General features: G+C 47.2%; 1 protein-coding gene and 1 long non-coding RNA gene across 11 annotated transcripts in view; one reads left to right on the top strand and one right to left on the bottom strand.

The window, feature by feature from the left end:
• Nucleotides 1-9,059, bottom strand: part of LOC102377578 — a 74,782-nt gene extending 65,723 nt beyond the window's left edge. The window contains exons 1-2 of the long non-coding RNA XR_324303.2: nt 8,971-9,059; nt 2,765-2,893 (exon numbers count right to left, since the gene is read on the bottom strand). This is a non-coding gene — a long non-coding RNA (uncharacterized LOC102377578). The remainder of the gene's footprint in view (nt 1-2,764; nt 2,894-8,970) is intronic.
• Nucleotides 9,060-14,499: 5,440 nt separating this feature from the next.
• The window catches only part of YTHDC1 (YTH domain containing 1), a 34,152-nt gene continuing 30,720 nt past the window's right edge, over nt 14,500-17,931 (top strand). For 4 of the 10 annotated variants that reach the window (XM_006027518.3, XM_025208735.1, XM_006027515.3 and 1 more), the window contains exon 1: nt 14,506-14,664. In XM_006027518.3, coding sequence (XP_006027580.1) covers nt 14,637-14,664 — 28 coding nt within the window. In that variant the 5' untranslated portion in view covers nt 14,506-14,636. Of the gene's footprint in view, nt 14,665-16,116; nt 16,239-17,931 lie in introns of those variants that run through there. The other 6 variants (XM_025208734.1, XM_025208738.1, XM_025208736.1 and 3 more) reach the window with 5 other exon arrangements.

Raw genomic sequence — 17,931 nt, 5'->3', positions numbered from 1 at the left:
TGGCACCAGTTCCAGCCTTCATACCAGACCAGCTCCAGAAGCTGCATGTGGTGCATGGGATTGGTCTGAGACTCACAGACTGAATAACAGGGCTCCATAGGCCAGGTCCAGCCAGCAAGCTGCATGTTTGACACCCCTGTCCTCAATTATAGACTCACTCCTGTCCAAATGCTGCTGCTAAACTACGATTTCCCCAACTAAAGAGACTAAAGATTGTAGAGAATAAAGTTAGTTGGGCTTCTAAATAAGCCACATAATTATAAGCATGTTGAACACTTAACACATTTTTCTGCAGTCAAAGGACTTGCAGAGGCTGAGCTGTTTTGGAAAAAATAAATAAATAAGTAAATAAAAATCAGGCCCCTTTTTTACTGAAGTATTTAACTTTCTATTAGGAACCCTTCACCCCAAAAACACTTGGCCTCAACAGCTCATTCAGGTACAATCTGCAACCAACTAAAGATATTGGACCAGTTGTTCAAATACAGACCTCTAATTCTACATCTGTGAATTGCAGGTGAAAATAACTACAGAACAATTTAGGCTATTAGATGTGTAAGCACCTGCATGCACCCATTGGTTCTCTATACTCAAGAGCAGTAACATAACAAGGGGTGGGTGAGCAGGGCATGAGACCTGGGCACTGACTTAGAGAAGGCGCCAGAATGGTGGTCCTACAGGGAGTCTGTGCTGAGGCAACAGCTGCAGCCCTGTGCCACTCCTCTAGCAGCAATAGTTGGGACAGGCAGGTCATGCCATGGCAGCAGCAGCAAGGGACTCTGAGTCCCTAGGGTAGTTAAAGCTTCCCCCTTCTCCATGCTCCAGCAGAGTTTTTTTCCAAGAAAGAAATCTTGGCAGTTACACCTCTGTTCAAGAGACCCTAGTTGCTCCAGGAAATAACTTCCCTATGCAATTATTTTTGCCCAAGGATAGTAGAAACCAAAATAAAAACCTGACTTAATGCCAGGTTGAAAATCTAAGCAGAACTAAGAACATGCCACATCTAGCAAGTGTTCTAAAGCTTTGCACAAGCCAGCTCTGATAAGTATATTTCACAAAAAGGAAGCAGATTTTAACCAAAGCAGCCTACTGGGAACAGAGGAGCACAAAGCATCCTGATCTAATTGGCTTTTCTAAAGTCACAAGCAATGTTGGCATGTAAAAAATTTAAGATTGTGTTAAGCAATGAAACAGTTAAGTGAGTGGTGTAGTTGTGGAAATGGCAGCTAGGGAGCTTTAACTAAAGATTGTTTGACACCATTTTGAAGCATGGTGATACTAAATACACAAGATGTGGAGTCTGTGAGAGCATGCTAATTAGCACACTCCAACAGACTTGATGAATCAAGTCTGCTCCAATATGCAGTAATTACAGTGCCTCAAAGCAATGTCCCCATACATCTACAGGCAACCTACATGCCTTGCCTATAGAGGCAAGAAGGAACATGATTGAGATGGGTTTTCTTACTGTTATAAGATTTGTGATAAATAGAAGTGATATAATTACTAGCATCCTGAACGTCAGGCCTCATTGTGCTTCCTCTCAATCCCCAGATCCAACCTGCTCCTTGGTTACTAAAAAAGATTGAGGAAAAGCTTAAATCAGAAGGGATTGATAAGGATGGCAAAGAAAGTAGGCTTACATGGTATGGGAAATCATATTAACTATGAGATATTCAAAGGAGCTCAGCTCCCATTGAAGCACCAAAACATGCATCTGATTATCAGGAAGATGCTTGATGCTGAGTCCTTTTCAAAAAATCTGTCAGGAAAGGCACATCTAGACAAGTGCTTAAGTGTGGTTTGTGGCACCTCAAAGCTGTTTGAGGTGCCACAAACTACATGCAGCACATATGCACCCACTTGCTGCACTGCTAATTTGCAGTGTGGCACCAAAATCTGACCCAGGGAGATCCTGGTGTCAAAAAAGTCTGAGAGGGGCAGCACATGTGGCTGCAGCATGCAGTGGCAGAAAGGGAGCCTGGCTCTGGCTGACAGCTAGGCTCTGAACAGCCAGCTCCGCACCATTGCCGGCCCAGGAGGCTCCCAGAACCCCAGGTAAGGCTGCTGGAGCGAGCACAGATGTTGGTCCCACCCCCAGCCTCCTTTACCCTACCTACAATTTGCCACACAACAGAGTACATGTGTAGGGGTGTGCCCTGGGGTAAAAAGCAGCAGCACAAATATGTGCTGCTGCTCTTTGTGCCACGGGAAACATGCACCCTTGCACATGCATGCTCATCTGGATGCTCCCCAAGAATCAGCACCTGAGCTGCTGCTTTTTGAGGGAGTCAGAGCCTTAATCAAGGTTTTTAAATAGGAGCTAAGCCCTTTTGAATGTCTGTGCCCTGTTATGGATACCAACAACTTGAAAAAAATCTGGCCCTCATGACTGGATTTACACAGTATTCCCCTGCAACTGTGTACGGGCCAGTTTCTGAAGGCTGAGCAGACAGTCAACATTCAATTTCCATGGTATTTTGGGTAGCTGGATTAAAGTCAGAAGAGTTATGATTGTCTGTACTATGTGGGAAGCAGGCCCTGTATGTTTTTTGTGGAGATTCTATGCCTTAAGGTAGCTCAGTGAGGATTTCAATAAGATTTCTGGGATGAACAATCTTTAAGAAAACTAAACGAAAGCCAAACCTTTCAGGCCGATTATCCCCCTGGATAAAGACAGGCATAACCCCTTGTGTTACCTTTCCTATTCAAGTCACATTTAATAAGATGTTCACAATTTTGGGTGAGATTGTAATATACTCACAGCACTGGACATAGTCTGGTCCAACTGAAGCTAACAGATTCCTGTTGATGTCCATAGGAGCACAGTTCAAACAGCATCAAGCACTACTGAAAATCCCAACCTCTGAATCTTCATTCAGATAATCCCAGCCTTGTTAAAAACACAAATAATACAAGTAGCATACTATTACCAAGATGAGCCTGACTGTCTGAGAGAAGGAAAGGTAAGCACAAGTGAAAGTGAAGAGAAGAGTTGGAGTGTTGTTGTAGCCATGATGGTCCAGGAAATATGTATTTATTTTATTAATTAGATGTTTACCCTGCCCTACCCAAAAAGCTCAGGTGATCTCTTTTTTTGGACCCACTGCATAACTGAGAGATGTTAGACAAGGTTTCAGACACAAAAGGACCTGGAAAGGTATATGAGCTAGCTCCCCAGTCTGCTGTAGGCTGATCAGAGAATCCTAATGCAGAAGGAACACATGTGCCACAGCCCTTCCCAGCTGGGTGATGTATCGGATCCACAGGATAGTTTTACCTGGCAGTACTGGCACCCAGCTGAAAGTCACTTAAGTAAGTTGAACACAAGAGTGGTTCTCAACTGGGAAACAGCCATGCTGAAAAAAGTTGGAGATGGAGCCCTGACTCTGAAGATTAGAGTCACGTGGCTCAACGTGAGGTGCAACAAGTTGGAGATGGAGCCCTGTCTTCCCCACTGTAGTAGAGGGGAAGACAGTGAGGCAGTACGTGACCTAAAGGAGGGCATCAGCTTTGATATTTTTGTTTGTCTCACTCCACATACCCCGTAATACTGGGGTATAAGACATTCAGCACAGCTTCGCTCTTGCATGGACTTTGTAAGAGAACGCACTCTGGCTTTCCCAGGAAGTCTATTCAACTGAACAAGTAAGCAAAACTATTACAGTATAAGCAGACGATTACAAATAAAAGGACAGAGGTTAAGCAGAGATCTCGTGCTCTGTAGCCTCAGAAATAAAAGGCAGAAATCATCCCCAACTGCAGAATTGCCCTTTTTGCTTTCTAGAAACCTAAATTCATGGGGAAAAAAACCCATTTCCTTCTTTTGCACACCATCCCCTTAACACACACACACACACACACACACACACACACACACACACACACACACACACACACTACTGTTATTTCTGGCAATTTACTGAAACACCAGTCTGGTTGACTTGTATTAGCAGCGCCATCTAGTGGAACTTTTCTTTTGTCGGGATACGGTTTCACTTCATGGTCTATTAAGGCAAGAATGAATGAACAGTGATCTGATATCAGCTGCAGAAAGACACAAAAACTTGTGGCAAAACACTTCACCCTTCCTGGACACTATATCGCTGACCTCAGGATTGCTGTTCTCAGGCAAAAAAAACATTTTTTTTAAATAGTTTGGGAAATTGTGGAACAAGAAATCATCCACAAATTGGATTGTGTTAAGCATGGTTTAAGCGGGACTATGGATTCTTATCTTATTACCTGACTTAGCTTTTTTGACCCCCTTCGTTTCTATGGGTTTATACTGCTCCTTTTCTTTGCTCTCCTAGCACTGCCCCTTCCCCCCCCCCCCCTTTCTCTCTTCCACCACCTTATCCTTGTCTTTTGTATTCTAATTTCTCTCTCCTTATACTCTGCTTTCTGCATGTCCTTTCACATCATCTGATGAAGTGAATGCAGGTTCATGAAGCCTTACACTCTTAATCTATATTTTATTTAGTCTATAAAAGGTGCATATCTACCCTGCCTTCTGACTGATTTCAGACTAATGTGGCTAACTGCCTCTCACTATTAAAACAAGGTCATTGTGTTTATCTAGGACTTAGCTGAAGCTGTACCTTCCCAGGACTGAGGAAGGGCACTATGTTCCCAAAAAGGTCATCTAACATCTCTCCCAAATACTTTGTTGGCCCCATAAAAAGATATAACAAACAGAAGTTGCTTCTCATATTTCCTGGACCATTGCAGCTAAGACAAATCTATTAGAAGCACAGGAAAAATAAGTCTCAAGAACAATAATGGGATGTGAAATGATATATAGGTGCATATTCCCCATTGTATACGGATGGAAATTACACCAGGATCACAGAGAAGACAGACGTGCAGCTAGCCCAGGGTAGTTCACAGTAGCTAGGTATAACTCACTTTCCTCCTACATGGCAGGGAAATAGGTAAAAAAAGCCTGTTTGCTCTAAGGAAACAGCTACCCCAGGAAGAACGCAGACAAAAACCTGAACTGGGTGTAATTATCCCAGTTCAGGGGCCTGCATTTTCTTTTCACTTCTTCAAAAAACCTTAATGTAAGACAAGAGTGTGAATGTATGTAAATAATATTCCAAAACACGTATTTCCTAGGGAAAAAATAATGCTGAAAGCCCAAGCAAAGGATACAAGAGTAGCACAAGGTAAAAAGTACATAGTTGCAAGCTAGAGTTCCTACTATCTTACCTAGAGTAGATCAATAGCAACCTCCACCGCTACTTCTGATTTTCCCACTTTTAAAGTAAAGAAAAGAGTACAGCCCACTGCTCTGTCTAGTTTACTGAGATTACGCTCCTCTTCTGGGGGCTCACTTATTCACACAGTCCTATCCACCTTAACACTAAAAAGTCTCAGCGTTCATCAATGGACTCACCTGTTTGCAACAACCCTCCCAGGCCCAGCAGTCCATCACACCTCTTGCCAGAATTTTACACCTGCCCTTTCTTGTAGAAAACATAAGTGAAATCGTCACGATGAATAAAGTAACCTTCTTCCCTCAAACCACCTTCATGACCAATAAAGTAACCTCCTTCCCTCAAACAGTGAAACCTCCATCATTAGTTCCCCCCTACCTAAAGGTGCAGGAAAATTTCTCCCTGAATCAAGTGGCTCTTATGTTACTGAGTCTCTCATAGTCAGGTTACAACCAACATAACACACCGGCTTGGGTCTGAGTCACTAAGTCCTGACACCCACTTCCTTCACCTGAAGAGTGGTATGCACAGCAGAGGTGAGTGAGGCATGGCTTTGTGGAGGCAGTCTGCAGGGGTGGTTAGGCTCTACTTTGGCAGGGCACTGAAGAAGGCACTTTTCCATGTTTTAAATCTTTCTTCTATCATTCTATGGTCATGCCCAGTCACATCCCATAGCTCAAGGGAATACAAAGCTCTGCTGGAATACAGAGGGGTAGAGATCTGCCATTGGGAGTAGAACATCCTTCACAGCTCTTCCATGCAAGTCAGCTCTCCTAGCCCACCTCTGCCAGCTGCCATAGAAATTTCTCTGGGAGTAGGCAAGGGTGTGGACACGTGTGACAACTGAACTGTGCTGAAGCACCAGCAATTGGAAATTGGTTTGCAAGTGCTGAACAGAAACTGTGAGTCTTAACGAAGGATGAGGAAAAAAAATACTGTTGAGGCAGGGTGGGTAGGGGCTCACCTTGTGGCGCATCTGGGACGATGGAACAGGATGTTGTTCTGAGGTGTGCAGAGTGTCTTCTCCAGTGGTATATGGTTGCTATCACTTTTTATGTACAGACTGCAGGAGCTTGTGTAGCCCAGGTACGTTTAGGGGTATGCCCTGTCCGCAGGTGGAAGGGATGGGGTGGTAAGGCAGGATTAAAGTGAGAGGGCCCTGGAGTCAGTGGCACGGAGGCAGGGTGCTTGGTCTCTAGGGGTAATCCCTGCTGAGGGTCCCCAGGTTCTAGGATTTCCCTAGCTGTGTTTGCCTGGACCGCTCCTTCAGGAGTGATGGGTCTTGGGCTGTAGTGGAACTCAGAGGAGTACCACTCATCACTGTTTGAGTCAGTCTATTCCCTCTGCAGGGGTAGGCAAACAGGCATCCTTTTGTTTAGACCAGGTCCGTTGCTTAGGTCAAGGGGATCTATGAGGAAGTTCTAGCTCAGAGGGCCTGGTACTAACCAATTTATTAATAAGTAGTAACAGATTGCAGTGCAGTATTTGGGGGCATCCAGGCCTGGTTGTTGGGGCCACTTTATATACAGGTAAGTCTTTTATTTTCTTGGATACTACATGGGGCTTGGTTCTTCAGCAATCTGTGATTTTGTGTCTCCCAGTTAGGCTTAGATTCCTCAACTAAAGCCTGTCTTTGGGGCTTAGTCCTTCCTCCCTGACTTGGGCATCATAATTTCATTTGTGTCTTAATTGGTTATGGCTCGTTAGGTTTCTAGCCAAGCGGTAGGCCTGCCTTAGTTTTCCTTCAGTTGTTGGGCATACTGCTCATGTGATAAGTGCTGTTTCTACCCTGCAGCAGATCTGTATGAAGCTGAGGCTGCCTCCCGAACATGAGGAAGTAGAGGCTTAACCCAGTAGCATCATTTCTCATTGATTTGTAGGCATGCATTAAAAAAAAAAAAAAAGACAGATGTTGGCCCCATGCAAGTTTCCCTCCAAGCCATGCACGTGTGCAGCCATGCACAATAAAAAAAAAATCTTGCTGCACAGTAACTTTTTAATGCCCTGTACCCACCTGGAGAGAAGGTGGGCTGCAGCTTCCTGGAAACTTTGGGCGCTGCTCTTGGAGCACGGCAGAGGCATGGGACACTTACTGGTAGTAAGTTATTGCTCGGCTGCGTGGGGGCCACTCCGCTCCACTCCACACCACGCTGGCATCCCCGTGGGGAGGAAGAGTGATGTGGGGCAGGCAGCGGCTCCTCCACGAGGTGAGGTGGGGGTAGGGATGGGGGCTGGGGCATAGCTGGACATCGAGTGGGCTCTGGAGAACTACTCCACTCCCCAGCCCCTTCAGGCGAGCTGAGCCCTGAGCCCCGATGCCATGTGCCTCCTCGCTGCCTGGTCTAACCAGCAGCAGAAGGCACATGGCACTATGCCACTTTCAAAGGCTGCAGCAAGGCACAGAGGTGGGGAATGAGGGAGGTGGGTATTATGTGCAGGCTGGAATATGGTTATTTCCAAGCTTTGAGGGTTGCTATTGAAAACTGGGATTAATTTGTGGCCAACCCTGGATTATCATACACAAGTAAGCATGGAAAAAGAAATGTGCAGGAGTAGCTATTCATTTGCCAGCCTGGGTGTTGGAGGGGGGCTCTCTCACTTCTCTCCTTTACTTATTGATATTACCATTGGTAATAAATGAAAAGCTATAGTATCATCTTTTGTTGTCATACTGTGGGGTGGACCGAAGCGGTGCGTGCCGAAATGGGGAGATAGGACCAACTCAGAAACAGACCAAAGCAGCACACTCACGGATCGTTACAACTTGGAGGGAACATTGGCCCCATGATGCCTTTTGTTCCCGTCTTAGGGTCCCCAGCATGTTCAGTAGCATTTTGTTGAATCATTCGGGTTGGGGATCCCCATGTGGGTGATAGGGAGTTGTACGGGATTTCTGTAACTTTGTCATAGTCCGTACCTTTTTGAGTAACTTGCTTTCAAAATCCCTGCCCTGATCAGAATGTAGGAAGGCAAGCAGTTTAAAGGTGGAGAAATACTTTGTCACGGGGAGTCCTGCAGGAGGGGTGTGATCTCCTCAAGGCCCCCTTCCCGTGCCAAGTTGGTCCAAAAGAGCACCCTCACTTCTTGCCCACCACATCTTTGATGGAGATTAAAGATATGGGAGGCTGCCTTACGTCCTCTTGGACACAGGCTGCTGTAATATCTGCCCTGTGGACTCCCGAACCCCTTATGGGTCCCGCTCTGCAATGGGTGCTTATGGGGTACCTTAGCCTTATGGGCTATGCATGGCTCCAACCATCCCTTTACCACGCCCCAAGCTTTGCAGCTGGAATAGATGTTGTACGGTCCAGGTCTACACCCTCTCTGGCACTCAGGCTCTCTGCAGCTTTGTCTCTCTCCGCACCCATTCTCTGGCACTTCTCAAAGCCCCCCCGCCCCAGGCTCTCCCACAATAACACCACCGCGCCCCACCCCCCCCAGGGGCTCTCCCACAATAACGCCACCGGGCCCCACCCCCGGGGACTCACCACACCCACACTGGGGCTTCTCAGCAACACCCCCTCTCCCTGGGACTTCTCAACTGCCCCCCTCTCTGGGGCTGGGGTCAATGCATCCTGAATGCTGCACCTCACCAGCACTGGGGTCCCCACACTGCTGTAGATCCTCTATGAGGCCTCCTCCAACCCCTATTAGCCTCCCCCAAATCACCAGTATCACACAGTAACAAAAACACAAGCCCCTTGGCTAACATAAACAGAAGCCCCCCAGCTATAACCATGTTCAGACCTACCAGGGATTCTTCATCTCGCAGCAGTGTCAGACACTGCTCCTGCATCCAGTTTCTCCTCTCTTCCATGACAAAAAGCTCCTTCCTTCTTGACTGCTGCCCCTAGGGCTTATAAGGGAGCCAGGCCCTGCCCCTTCTGGTCAGCTGACCTCCTCTGGTTGCCCTGGCAACCTGCAGCTGGGCTCATCCCATGGAATTTGGGGTAGCGCCAAAGGAGTCAACACGGTGTAATGGCTCCAGGCCTGGGGAATTCCCCAAACAGCCTCTGGCTGTAGCACTCCTCAGGCATGAGTAGGAGTTATCTGAGACAGGGCATCAGCATCAACATTTTAACATCCAACCTAATAGTGGAGGCTGAACGAAAAGTCTGCTAAAGCACCAACTCACCAATGCCTGGTGGTTTTCAGCTTGGCACTGGTTAGAACGTATGTTAATGGATTGTTGTCAGTCCATACTTGAAATGTTGTTCTGTATAAATAGTCCTGGAACTTTTCAGTAATGGCCCATTTAAGGGCCAAGAACTTTAATTTATGAGCTGGGTATTGAGTTTTGTTGGGCATGAGGCTTTGGCTCGCAAATGTTACAGGGAGCTTTTGCCCTTTGTGTACAGTAAAAGTTCTGTTATCCGGCATCTGATAAGCTGGCATGCTCCATTAACCGGGAGGGGCGGAGGAATGCCCCAGACACAGCGTGAGAAGCAGCAGCCGGGACCACTCAATTAGCCAGCATATTTTGTTATCCGGCATCCCCCATTCCCGGGGGAACCGAGCTTTTACTGTACTTGGTAAAGTACTGCCTCCAGAATGGATAAACTGGTGTCAGTGTGAAGGATGAAAGGTTGTTAGGATTTGGATATGTCAATACAGGGGCATTAGTGAGATATTTAATAAGTTTTTGGAACGTTTTCTTACACTGCTCATTTTATTTTGGTTTAAAAGGCTGGGTGGGACTCTTTACCCCCCACCCCCCCACCCCCCATTTTGGAGTGCTCTGGCTTCTTTTGGTTGCGGGAAGCCTTTCCCGTCTGATATCCCCGGGTGAGGTGATTCAATAGCCAGGCAATACGTGGCATAGTCCCGCACAAATCTCCCATAGAATCCTGTGAATCCTAAAAATTGTTTTAGCTCTTGATAGTTCATGGGTCTAGGCCAAGTGTTCACAGAGTGGACTATGTTCAGGTCAGTACTAATCTCCTGTTGGGATACAATATGCTTTACATATTTTACTGAGGTCTGGTAAAACTGGCACTTGTTGATAGTCAGCTTGAGGCCTGCAACTTCTAACTGGCCAAGTATCGTGTTCCTTTAACACAATAAGGTCCTCCCAAACACAATAAAGTCATCTAGGTACACGAGCACTTGGGTGAGATGTATATCCCTGACCACCTGTTCTATCAATCTTTGGAAGCTGGAGCACCCAAAATATTTTAAGGTATTTTTTTAAACTGGAAGAAGCCCAACGGGCAAATGCATGCATTTTTTTCTTTGTCTGCCTCTCTGAGGGGAATCTGGTAATATCTGTTCCTCAGGTCTAACATAGAAAACTATTTACCGCCTCTAAGGCAATCTAGCACACTTTACAGTTAATACGTATATGGAGTTTTTCATTTTTCTTCCTTACGATGACAATGGGCAAGGTGTAGGGACTTTTCGACTCAGTGATTATCCCATGGTCGAGCAGTTTTTACAGGTGGCGCCCGACCTCTCCTATTTCGGCCAGTGGGATGTGGCAAGACCATTTCTGAAATGGTCAGGGATCACTGAGGCAAATTTGGTGCTCCACCCCCACAGCCTTCCCCACATCCCATTCATGGAGAGAGAAAACCCGAGTCCTGTGCTACAGCTTCATTTGCAGCTGCTCTTTTCAGGCTTCCGGTGTAGGGGAATTCCCGAAATAAAACCGCTTGGGGTTTATCAGCGGGGATCTAGGTTGGTTAGTCGAGGCTACTACCTTCACCTCCCTAACAGTGGCTAACCGCTGACTGGGGTGGACCACCACCTTCTGCATCGAGGGATTCACCACCATGATGGTGACGTGCTCTTGGGCCAGCCCCTCAGGAGCAAACAATCCATCAGGCACCTCCAACACTCGAGATCCCTTCCCACAGGGGAGAGCTTCAACCGCCACGGCCTTAGCTTCTGGGGACCCTTCAGCCCAACTGCAGGCAATGGGTAGGGCTCTTTGCCTCTTCACAGGGATCTTTTGGGGCCTTTTCCCCCACAAACTGTAATTCCCTTAAAATGGGGGATCTTTTTTTGTGTTTCTCCATTCATACCTAGCATAGGCCTTGGAATACAGAGAATACACTCTTAGTTGTTTCCTATAGTTTGGGCCCACCTGCTGTTTACACTACTGGGTCAATACTTGGAAAATGCAAGAGTTAGTCCTTATAATAAGTCCTCTGGCTTCCACCCTGGGTCTGGACACACCAAGGCAATGGTCGCCATTTCTTTATCGGTTCCCGCCACAGACATAGGGAAACAAATTTTAATTTTAATATACCTGTGATATGGATACAGATTTTCACTAAGGTCACACAAACTCAACCTGGACAAGGGGAACAATGGTAAATGGTTGAAATGAGCTTTAGACATTGATTTAAACAAAATGCTCACCTGAGACCCACTGTCCAATATTGCAGTACAGGAGTGTTCATTGACCTTTACAGGAACTTCAGTCTGGGGACCTATTAGCCCTTCAGGTATTGCACTCCTGGTTGCAGCTCGGGAGTTGGACAAGGCCCAGGGTGTCCCCTGTTCCGTCTCTTCCTCGTTCCCTGGTCCCAATAGGAATTTTAACCTTTGAAAGACCCTGTCAAGGTTTTCAGGCCCTGAGCACCCTCTCGCCATGCGACCATATTCCCCACACGTATAACATAGTCCCACAGCCTTGGATCGGTTCCTCACTCGGGAGGGACCCTGGAGATCTCGATCACTTTTGTGGGGCTTTTTGGGAATTGTTCCAGTGATAGCGGTGGCCAGAACTGGAAGGGAGGGTTCTTCTTTTATTTTATGGGGTAGCTCCTCTTGGGGAGCTATAGCCATCACCCTACTTACCGGTCCCTGGTAAACCTAAGGTTCCTTGGGGGGCCACATGGCTTCCTGCAGTTGGAGGATTTTTTTCTTTTCTCATACCTCCCTCATAAGCTGGGCAAACCCCAGGTGGGTTGCTCTTTCACCCAGTCAGGTTTAGATCCCTTACACACTTTCCTTTTATATGCTTCAGGAGTTCTGCCCCTGAAGATCGGCAGACCTGCCGTGCTGCAGTCCACAGTCTGGTCAGGGAGCTTCTCTCCCCCTCCCTTTGGGAAAGGGGCAGTGTCTGCTTTCCCCTAGTTTTTTTCTGATTGGTAGATTTGCTCAAGGAGTCTCGAGCCCCTGGACACGTTGGAGCTTGATTGGGTAAGTTTGTCACTCCTGCATGCTCTGGAAAGCCAAGGCTAGCAAGCCAGCCTCCAGATTCCAAAGGCGAGGCAGAAAACACAACTCGGCTCCATGCTCGGTGGCAAAAACCCAGAAAGGTTTATTGTCGTCAGACAGCACACCAGTTAGTTTGATTAACTGTCAGTCCAGCTTAGTGAAGCTTGTACATGACAGGTAGAGACACTGTATGGTATCCACGCTCCTCTAGGTCTCTACGAGGGACAGCTCCCACAACCCTTGTATTCATACTTGCATGCTCTCCCCATCTTGTGCCAATTCATTTTTCTCTTTCTCTCTCTCTCTAATTGTTCATCTCTACTTCTTTTGTTAGCCAAGTTTTCGCACTTGTGCTTGTTATCTGTCCCATTAATGAGTTCTTCTTTTTTGGCTGCTGCTTTCATACTCCCTGCAGTGTCTTTTTGCTCATTAGTGTGGGGGTTTTTTCTTTTTTTTACTGGTTTGTCCAGCCGTCATGAGGCCCCTTTCTCCCAGAACGCAGCTTACTAAAGCTCTGCATAACTACAGCCTTGTACAACCCAAAACAGCTCCACACAGCCTCTCATTCCCAAACCAGCACCATGCGCCTTCCTCACCTTGGATGGCTGCACATTTTCCTTCCTTGCTTCTCCCCAGAGCCATCCCCGAGGTGGATCCAGGGGGTGGGGGTGCAGTGGTGCAGTTGCACCCCCCTCCCCTTTTAATTCCTGCTCCACTGAAAGTTTAAAACCAACTACCTGGTAGTGACAGCAGCATTTCTGTTCAGGCAGCAGTGAGGGAGTCAACCAACTTCATGGCTCCTTGTAATTAATCTACCTGACTCTTTGTAAACTCCTCCTTTCATAGGTGTTAACCATCCTCTTTCCATTTTTTAAGGGCCAGGATATCCCACCCATCAGGCTAGCCTTCCTTTGACAAGTCAGCTGACTGTTAGCTGCTTCTCTAGTCCCTATTTCACAGCCCTGCCAAATGGTTTTGACTCCACCTACAAACATTCACTCAGTGGCAGAAAGAACCAGGGGAGCTCCGGCAGCTCACTCAAGACGCTCAGGAAGGCTAGCTCTCGTTTTCCGATTCTGAAGAGGGGGAAAAAAAGACGCCCATTTAATTGTAACTACGAAACAAAACCACATTTGCTTAGTGTCACGGAGCTGGTGGAGTTTTTCTACGTGGTAAAGGACAGCGAATTCAGGTTTTGTTGGTCCATTCATCCTATTGGTTTCTGCTTCAATTTAAACTGAACACTAGTGCCCCAAGGGTATTAGTAAAGCCACTAGCTTCTTAAATGCAGAAAAATTGTGTTGCCTTCAATGGCCAGAGACACCTCACCATGTGCACCACCTCTATTCAACACCCTAGGTCTGCCCCAGCATTGCCAGGTCTTCAATATGAAATTAGCTCAAAATTATCGTTTTTGCTGAAAAATTATCATACACAGAAAGATATGCAAATAAGTGTGCAAATGAACATGTAAATAAGTCTTCTTCTTTACTTTATATTGCTCACTATAACTCCCCAGTCAGAGAGTGAGAAGTGGGTCATCAAAGTTGAGGCATTTCTTTATTTCAAGACAAGCTGTCCTAAAAAAGTGTTGACCACAAGCCTGAAATATGGTTAAAACTCCCTGAGAGTGACTTGGGTTTTGCATATGCTGCATCAGTGAACTACCTCAAAAATTATCAGTTTTTGAACACTTTTACTATTATTGATTATACATGGCAGGAAGGTTGAAGTGATCCTACAAATACAATCGTACCGTACACCTGGCAACACTGCACCCCTCCACGCTTTGCGCGTGCGCAGCTTCCACGGCTTCCCACAAGTCCGCAGGCTCCGCACAGTCCGCGCCTCGCCTCCTCTCGTTCCGCCCCGCCCCCCGGCAGTGACTGCAACTCGAAGGGGGAGGATGATTCCAAGCCCCGCCCCCCGCGCGCCCAGGAGAAGCCACGTGATGAGCGTAGCGGTAACGCCCCGCCCACCCAGGCCTTCGGCGAGCGGGCGGACGCCGGCATTCCGGCGCGACGCCCCACTCCCCTCCCTCCTCACCGCCCAGCCCTGCTGCGGGCGTGCGCGCGCGTTGACGTCAGGGCCCGGCGTTGTGACGCGTGGAGCGTAAACAAAGCGGTGCATGGTGGGTAGAAGGGGGGGCGGGGGGATTGTTCCGCCCAGGAAGTAGCCTCCATCTTAGGGCCCCGGCGGCTCCCGCGACCTAGGCCTGGTTCCGAGGCCCCGAGCTCCGGCGGCGGCGGGATGGCGGCGGACAGCCGGGAGGAGCAAGGTAGAAGTGCGGCGGCGGGCCCGGGCGGGGGGGCGTTGGGCTGTGTCATTGGCGCCGCTTTTGTAAGTCCCTGGGGCGGCATCCGGCCTGGTGCGCAGTGCGGGGGTCTGTAGAGGAGGTTCCCACCACGGCACCAAACCGCGTTTCTCTCTCTCTTTTTTTTAACTCCCCATCTCGGATGGCGGCAGCGGGCGATGAGGCCGCTGCTGTCACTTCCTGAGCGGGTCGGTGTGGGCCTCTCGTCCTCTGCACATACCTGCTCTAAGAAACATTTGCAGAAGAAATGCGAAGTCTTAGTGACAGCTGTCAGATCAAGATTGGTAGGCCGAAAGAGAGCTCTTCAGTCTGGTGTGTTAAGTCATTGGGCGGCTCATATCTATCTACTCCAAAAAAAAATAAATAAATAAAGCAGTTGACTTCATTCAGTGGGCAAGAGGCGATATCTTGGACTGACTAGACGGCTGCAAAAAAAAATCCCAAAACTCTTTCTTTGCAAGCTTTTGGGGGCACATGCCCTTCCTCAGGCATAGGGGAATGCAAAGATTGCAAAATTTCTCCCAGGTAGAAATGAAAATTCATATTTCACAGGAGGGCAGTGTAAGATCTCTTGCCTGGAAAAGTTCATTTTTCATTTTCTGCAAATTAGGCTCGGGTAAAAGTTGGAGCAGTGTATTTACCCCAAAGGTGTCTGTTGGCAAGCAGGGTGTTGAGTTATGCTTCTTTCTTGTTACAGTGTTTAATTGCAGTAGAATTTGTCATTAGCATTATTTTATATAGCTCCCAGGCTCTAAGGAAAGGTGTGGTTGGTATCATGCTTGGTCAGTAGTCCTGAGCTCTGGTATGTGTAGTTCAGGTCACCTGCAAAGAGTATCTTCAACATGACATAAAACCATTTTTTTTAAACTCCCTGTCTCTGATAACAGGACAGCCAGATAATAGGACTGCTATTGTCATTTCTTTAACCGATTGGTATGTTAGCAGTGTTTAATTTTGATGGCTATGCATACTCTTTAACCATGGGGTTTCTTACAAAGTGGAGAAGTTGGTGGTAAAACTAGTTTTAATTTTTAAATCCTTTATGAGGCTTTTGTTTTCAGGTCTTTCCCATAGGACTCACTGAACATACAAAAAGTGGGAAGGTATTTTAAAAGTGTGAGAGTAAAATGTGATTCAGTCTCAAGTTTAGTTATTAAAGTCTCTGCAACTGTCTAAGACTGGACAAACCTCTGAGCTCTTATAATTTCTTCCAGCTGTACTTGGAATCTGAGAGATGCTTATGTCTTGCACCAGAACATAGGGTGGGGGGTCATACATTTATTTGTGTTTTTGAGAAACATGTGATAAAAGTGGTTAGGGTATAAATAATTTTGTTGTTTAGTTGCATGTGTCATTAACAGAAGAACTACTTTGTTATAAAGCACAAGATGCAGGAAGGAAGGAATGGTTTGAAGAAAATTGAGATGATGTTGGAATGGATTTGCATTTGACTATATGGACTACACTTTGAATTTACTTACAATACAGACTTTAGGTCTGTACATGTCAAACATGAGGTGCTGTTCATTCCGAATATGGTGAGAGGTTGCTTAGTATGGGTTTTTTCTCTGAAACTAGGGTTCTGGAAAATTCTCACTTTGCTCTGCTGAAGTTGATGAGCTTTTATTTTTTTCTTTCCTCCCTTTATGTCTTGATCTTTCAAAATGCTGCTGAAAGGGCTGCAGTGGGGTGACAGGGAGGGGGTTTACCCTAGTCGCTCTCCTTTTCAGCACCCGCTTTCTGCTACTATGTGACATGGCCCTGTCTGGTATGCAGAAAAGTCATGGGCTTGTGCCCACATAGGATGGGTTTCCACCCCTGTTGTGAGGGGCCAACCCAGTATGCAGCAACTGATTCTTCCAGACACTTGGAAAAAATAAGCAGAGATGGAAGAATTCAGAACATGTGCTCCAGGGGAGATGGGGGACAGAGCAGAGCACATAGGGCAGATTGGGCAATGCCCACTGGCCCTTGGATGAGTCCAAGGAGCCAGTGGATGCTGCCCAGTGATACTCTGCGCACAGATGTGAGCAGACCAGGAACAGACCAGTTAGTTACTTTCAAGGGATATGAGCTTGAAAGACTGTAAACCCCCTCTTAGAAATGGAGGCCACTGAGAAAGTAACTAATTTCATGGGATAAAAGAAATGCAAAATGGGAATGGGAGTGTGTGTCAGAGGTTCAGAACAAGTGCACTGTGGGGAAGGGACACCGAGCAGAGCACACCAGCCAATGTCCATTCACCCTGGGTTGAGTCCAGAGAGCTAATGGACACTGTCTAGTGAAACTGTCCAGAGATGTGAACAGACCAGAGACAGAAAAGCAGTCCTACAGTCCCTAAGGGTCTCTGTCTTGCTCTCCCCTCCCCCGAGCTTCCTTCCTGGCTAAGTAGATCACTAGGTTGGCCAGGGCCATGAGAAGATTGCCCAGGAGGTCTCAGCATTTGGGCCCATGGACAGAGACAGAGAGTGTTTCTTTTAAGGGATCATGGACCATTGCCTGCCAAGGAGAACTATAAGCTTCACTTGCAAAGGGAGGCCACTGAGAAAGTAATGGCTTATTTCTTGGGACAAAGGAAAGACTAAACAGGGATGGGAGTGATGGTCAGAGGTTCAGAATGGGTGCACCAAGGGCCAATACTGAGCAGAGCACACCAACCTGTGCTCATTAACCCTCAGACAAGTCCAAGACTGCAGGCCTCATTCCTCTCGCTGCTCCATACATGTTTCTGGGTGGAGCACCAATGGGTGGCATCCACCGGCTCCTTGGATGCCTTTGAGGACTGGTAGGCATGGCCCAGGGGGCTCTGCTCGGTGTTTCTCTCAGTAGCACTCATTCTCATGTTTTGACCCTTTGACTGACACGACATTCCCACCCTGTTTTTTGACTTTGTCGTCTCAAGAAATTTAGTTGTATGTTTCACCCATCGGCCCCGCATAGTAGGGACTATTAGTTAGCTACATGGGCCTTAAGACCCATGTTAACTTGAAGGACGCAAATAGATTGACAAGTCCAAGGAGCCAGTGGATGCTGCCCTATGAAATTCTGGCTGGAGACATGACCGGACAAGGGATAGGAAAGTGTCTTTGCAGTCCCTGGGGGTCTCCCTTGCCAGAACCTCCCTGTTGGTCAGGTAGTTCTCTAGATTGGCTAGGGCCAGGAGGTGGGTCCCTGGGATGTGGTGGGGCCACAGGTGAGGAGGGTGTAAATGAAAATGTGTGGGGCATAGTA

The sequence above is a fragment of the Alligator sinensis genome, unplaced genomic scaffold (assembly GCF_000455745.1).
Source record: "Alligator sinensis unplaced genomic scaffold, ASM45574v1 scaffold320_1, whole genome shotgun sequence".
NCBI lineage: Eukaryota > Metazoa > Chordata > Crocodylia > Alligatoridae > Alligator > Alligator sinensis.
The sequence above is the reverse complement of the archived record's forward strand: the minus strand, read 5'-3'. Positions and strand labels throughout refer to the sequence as shown.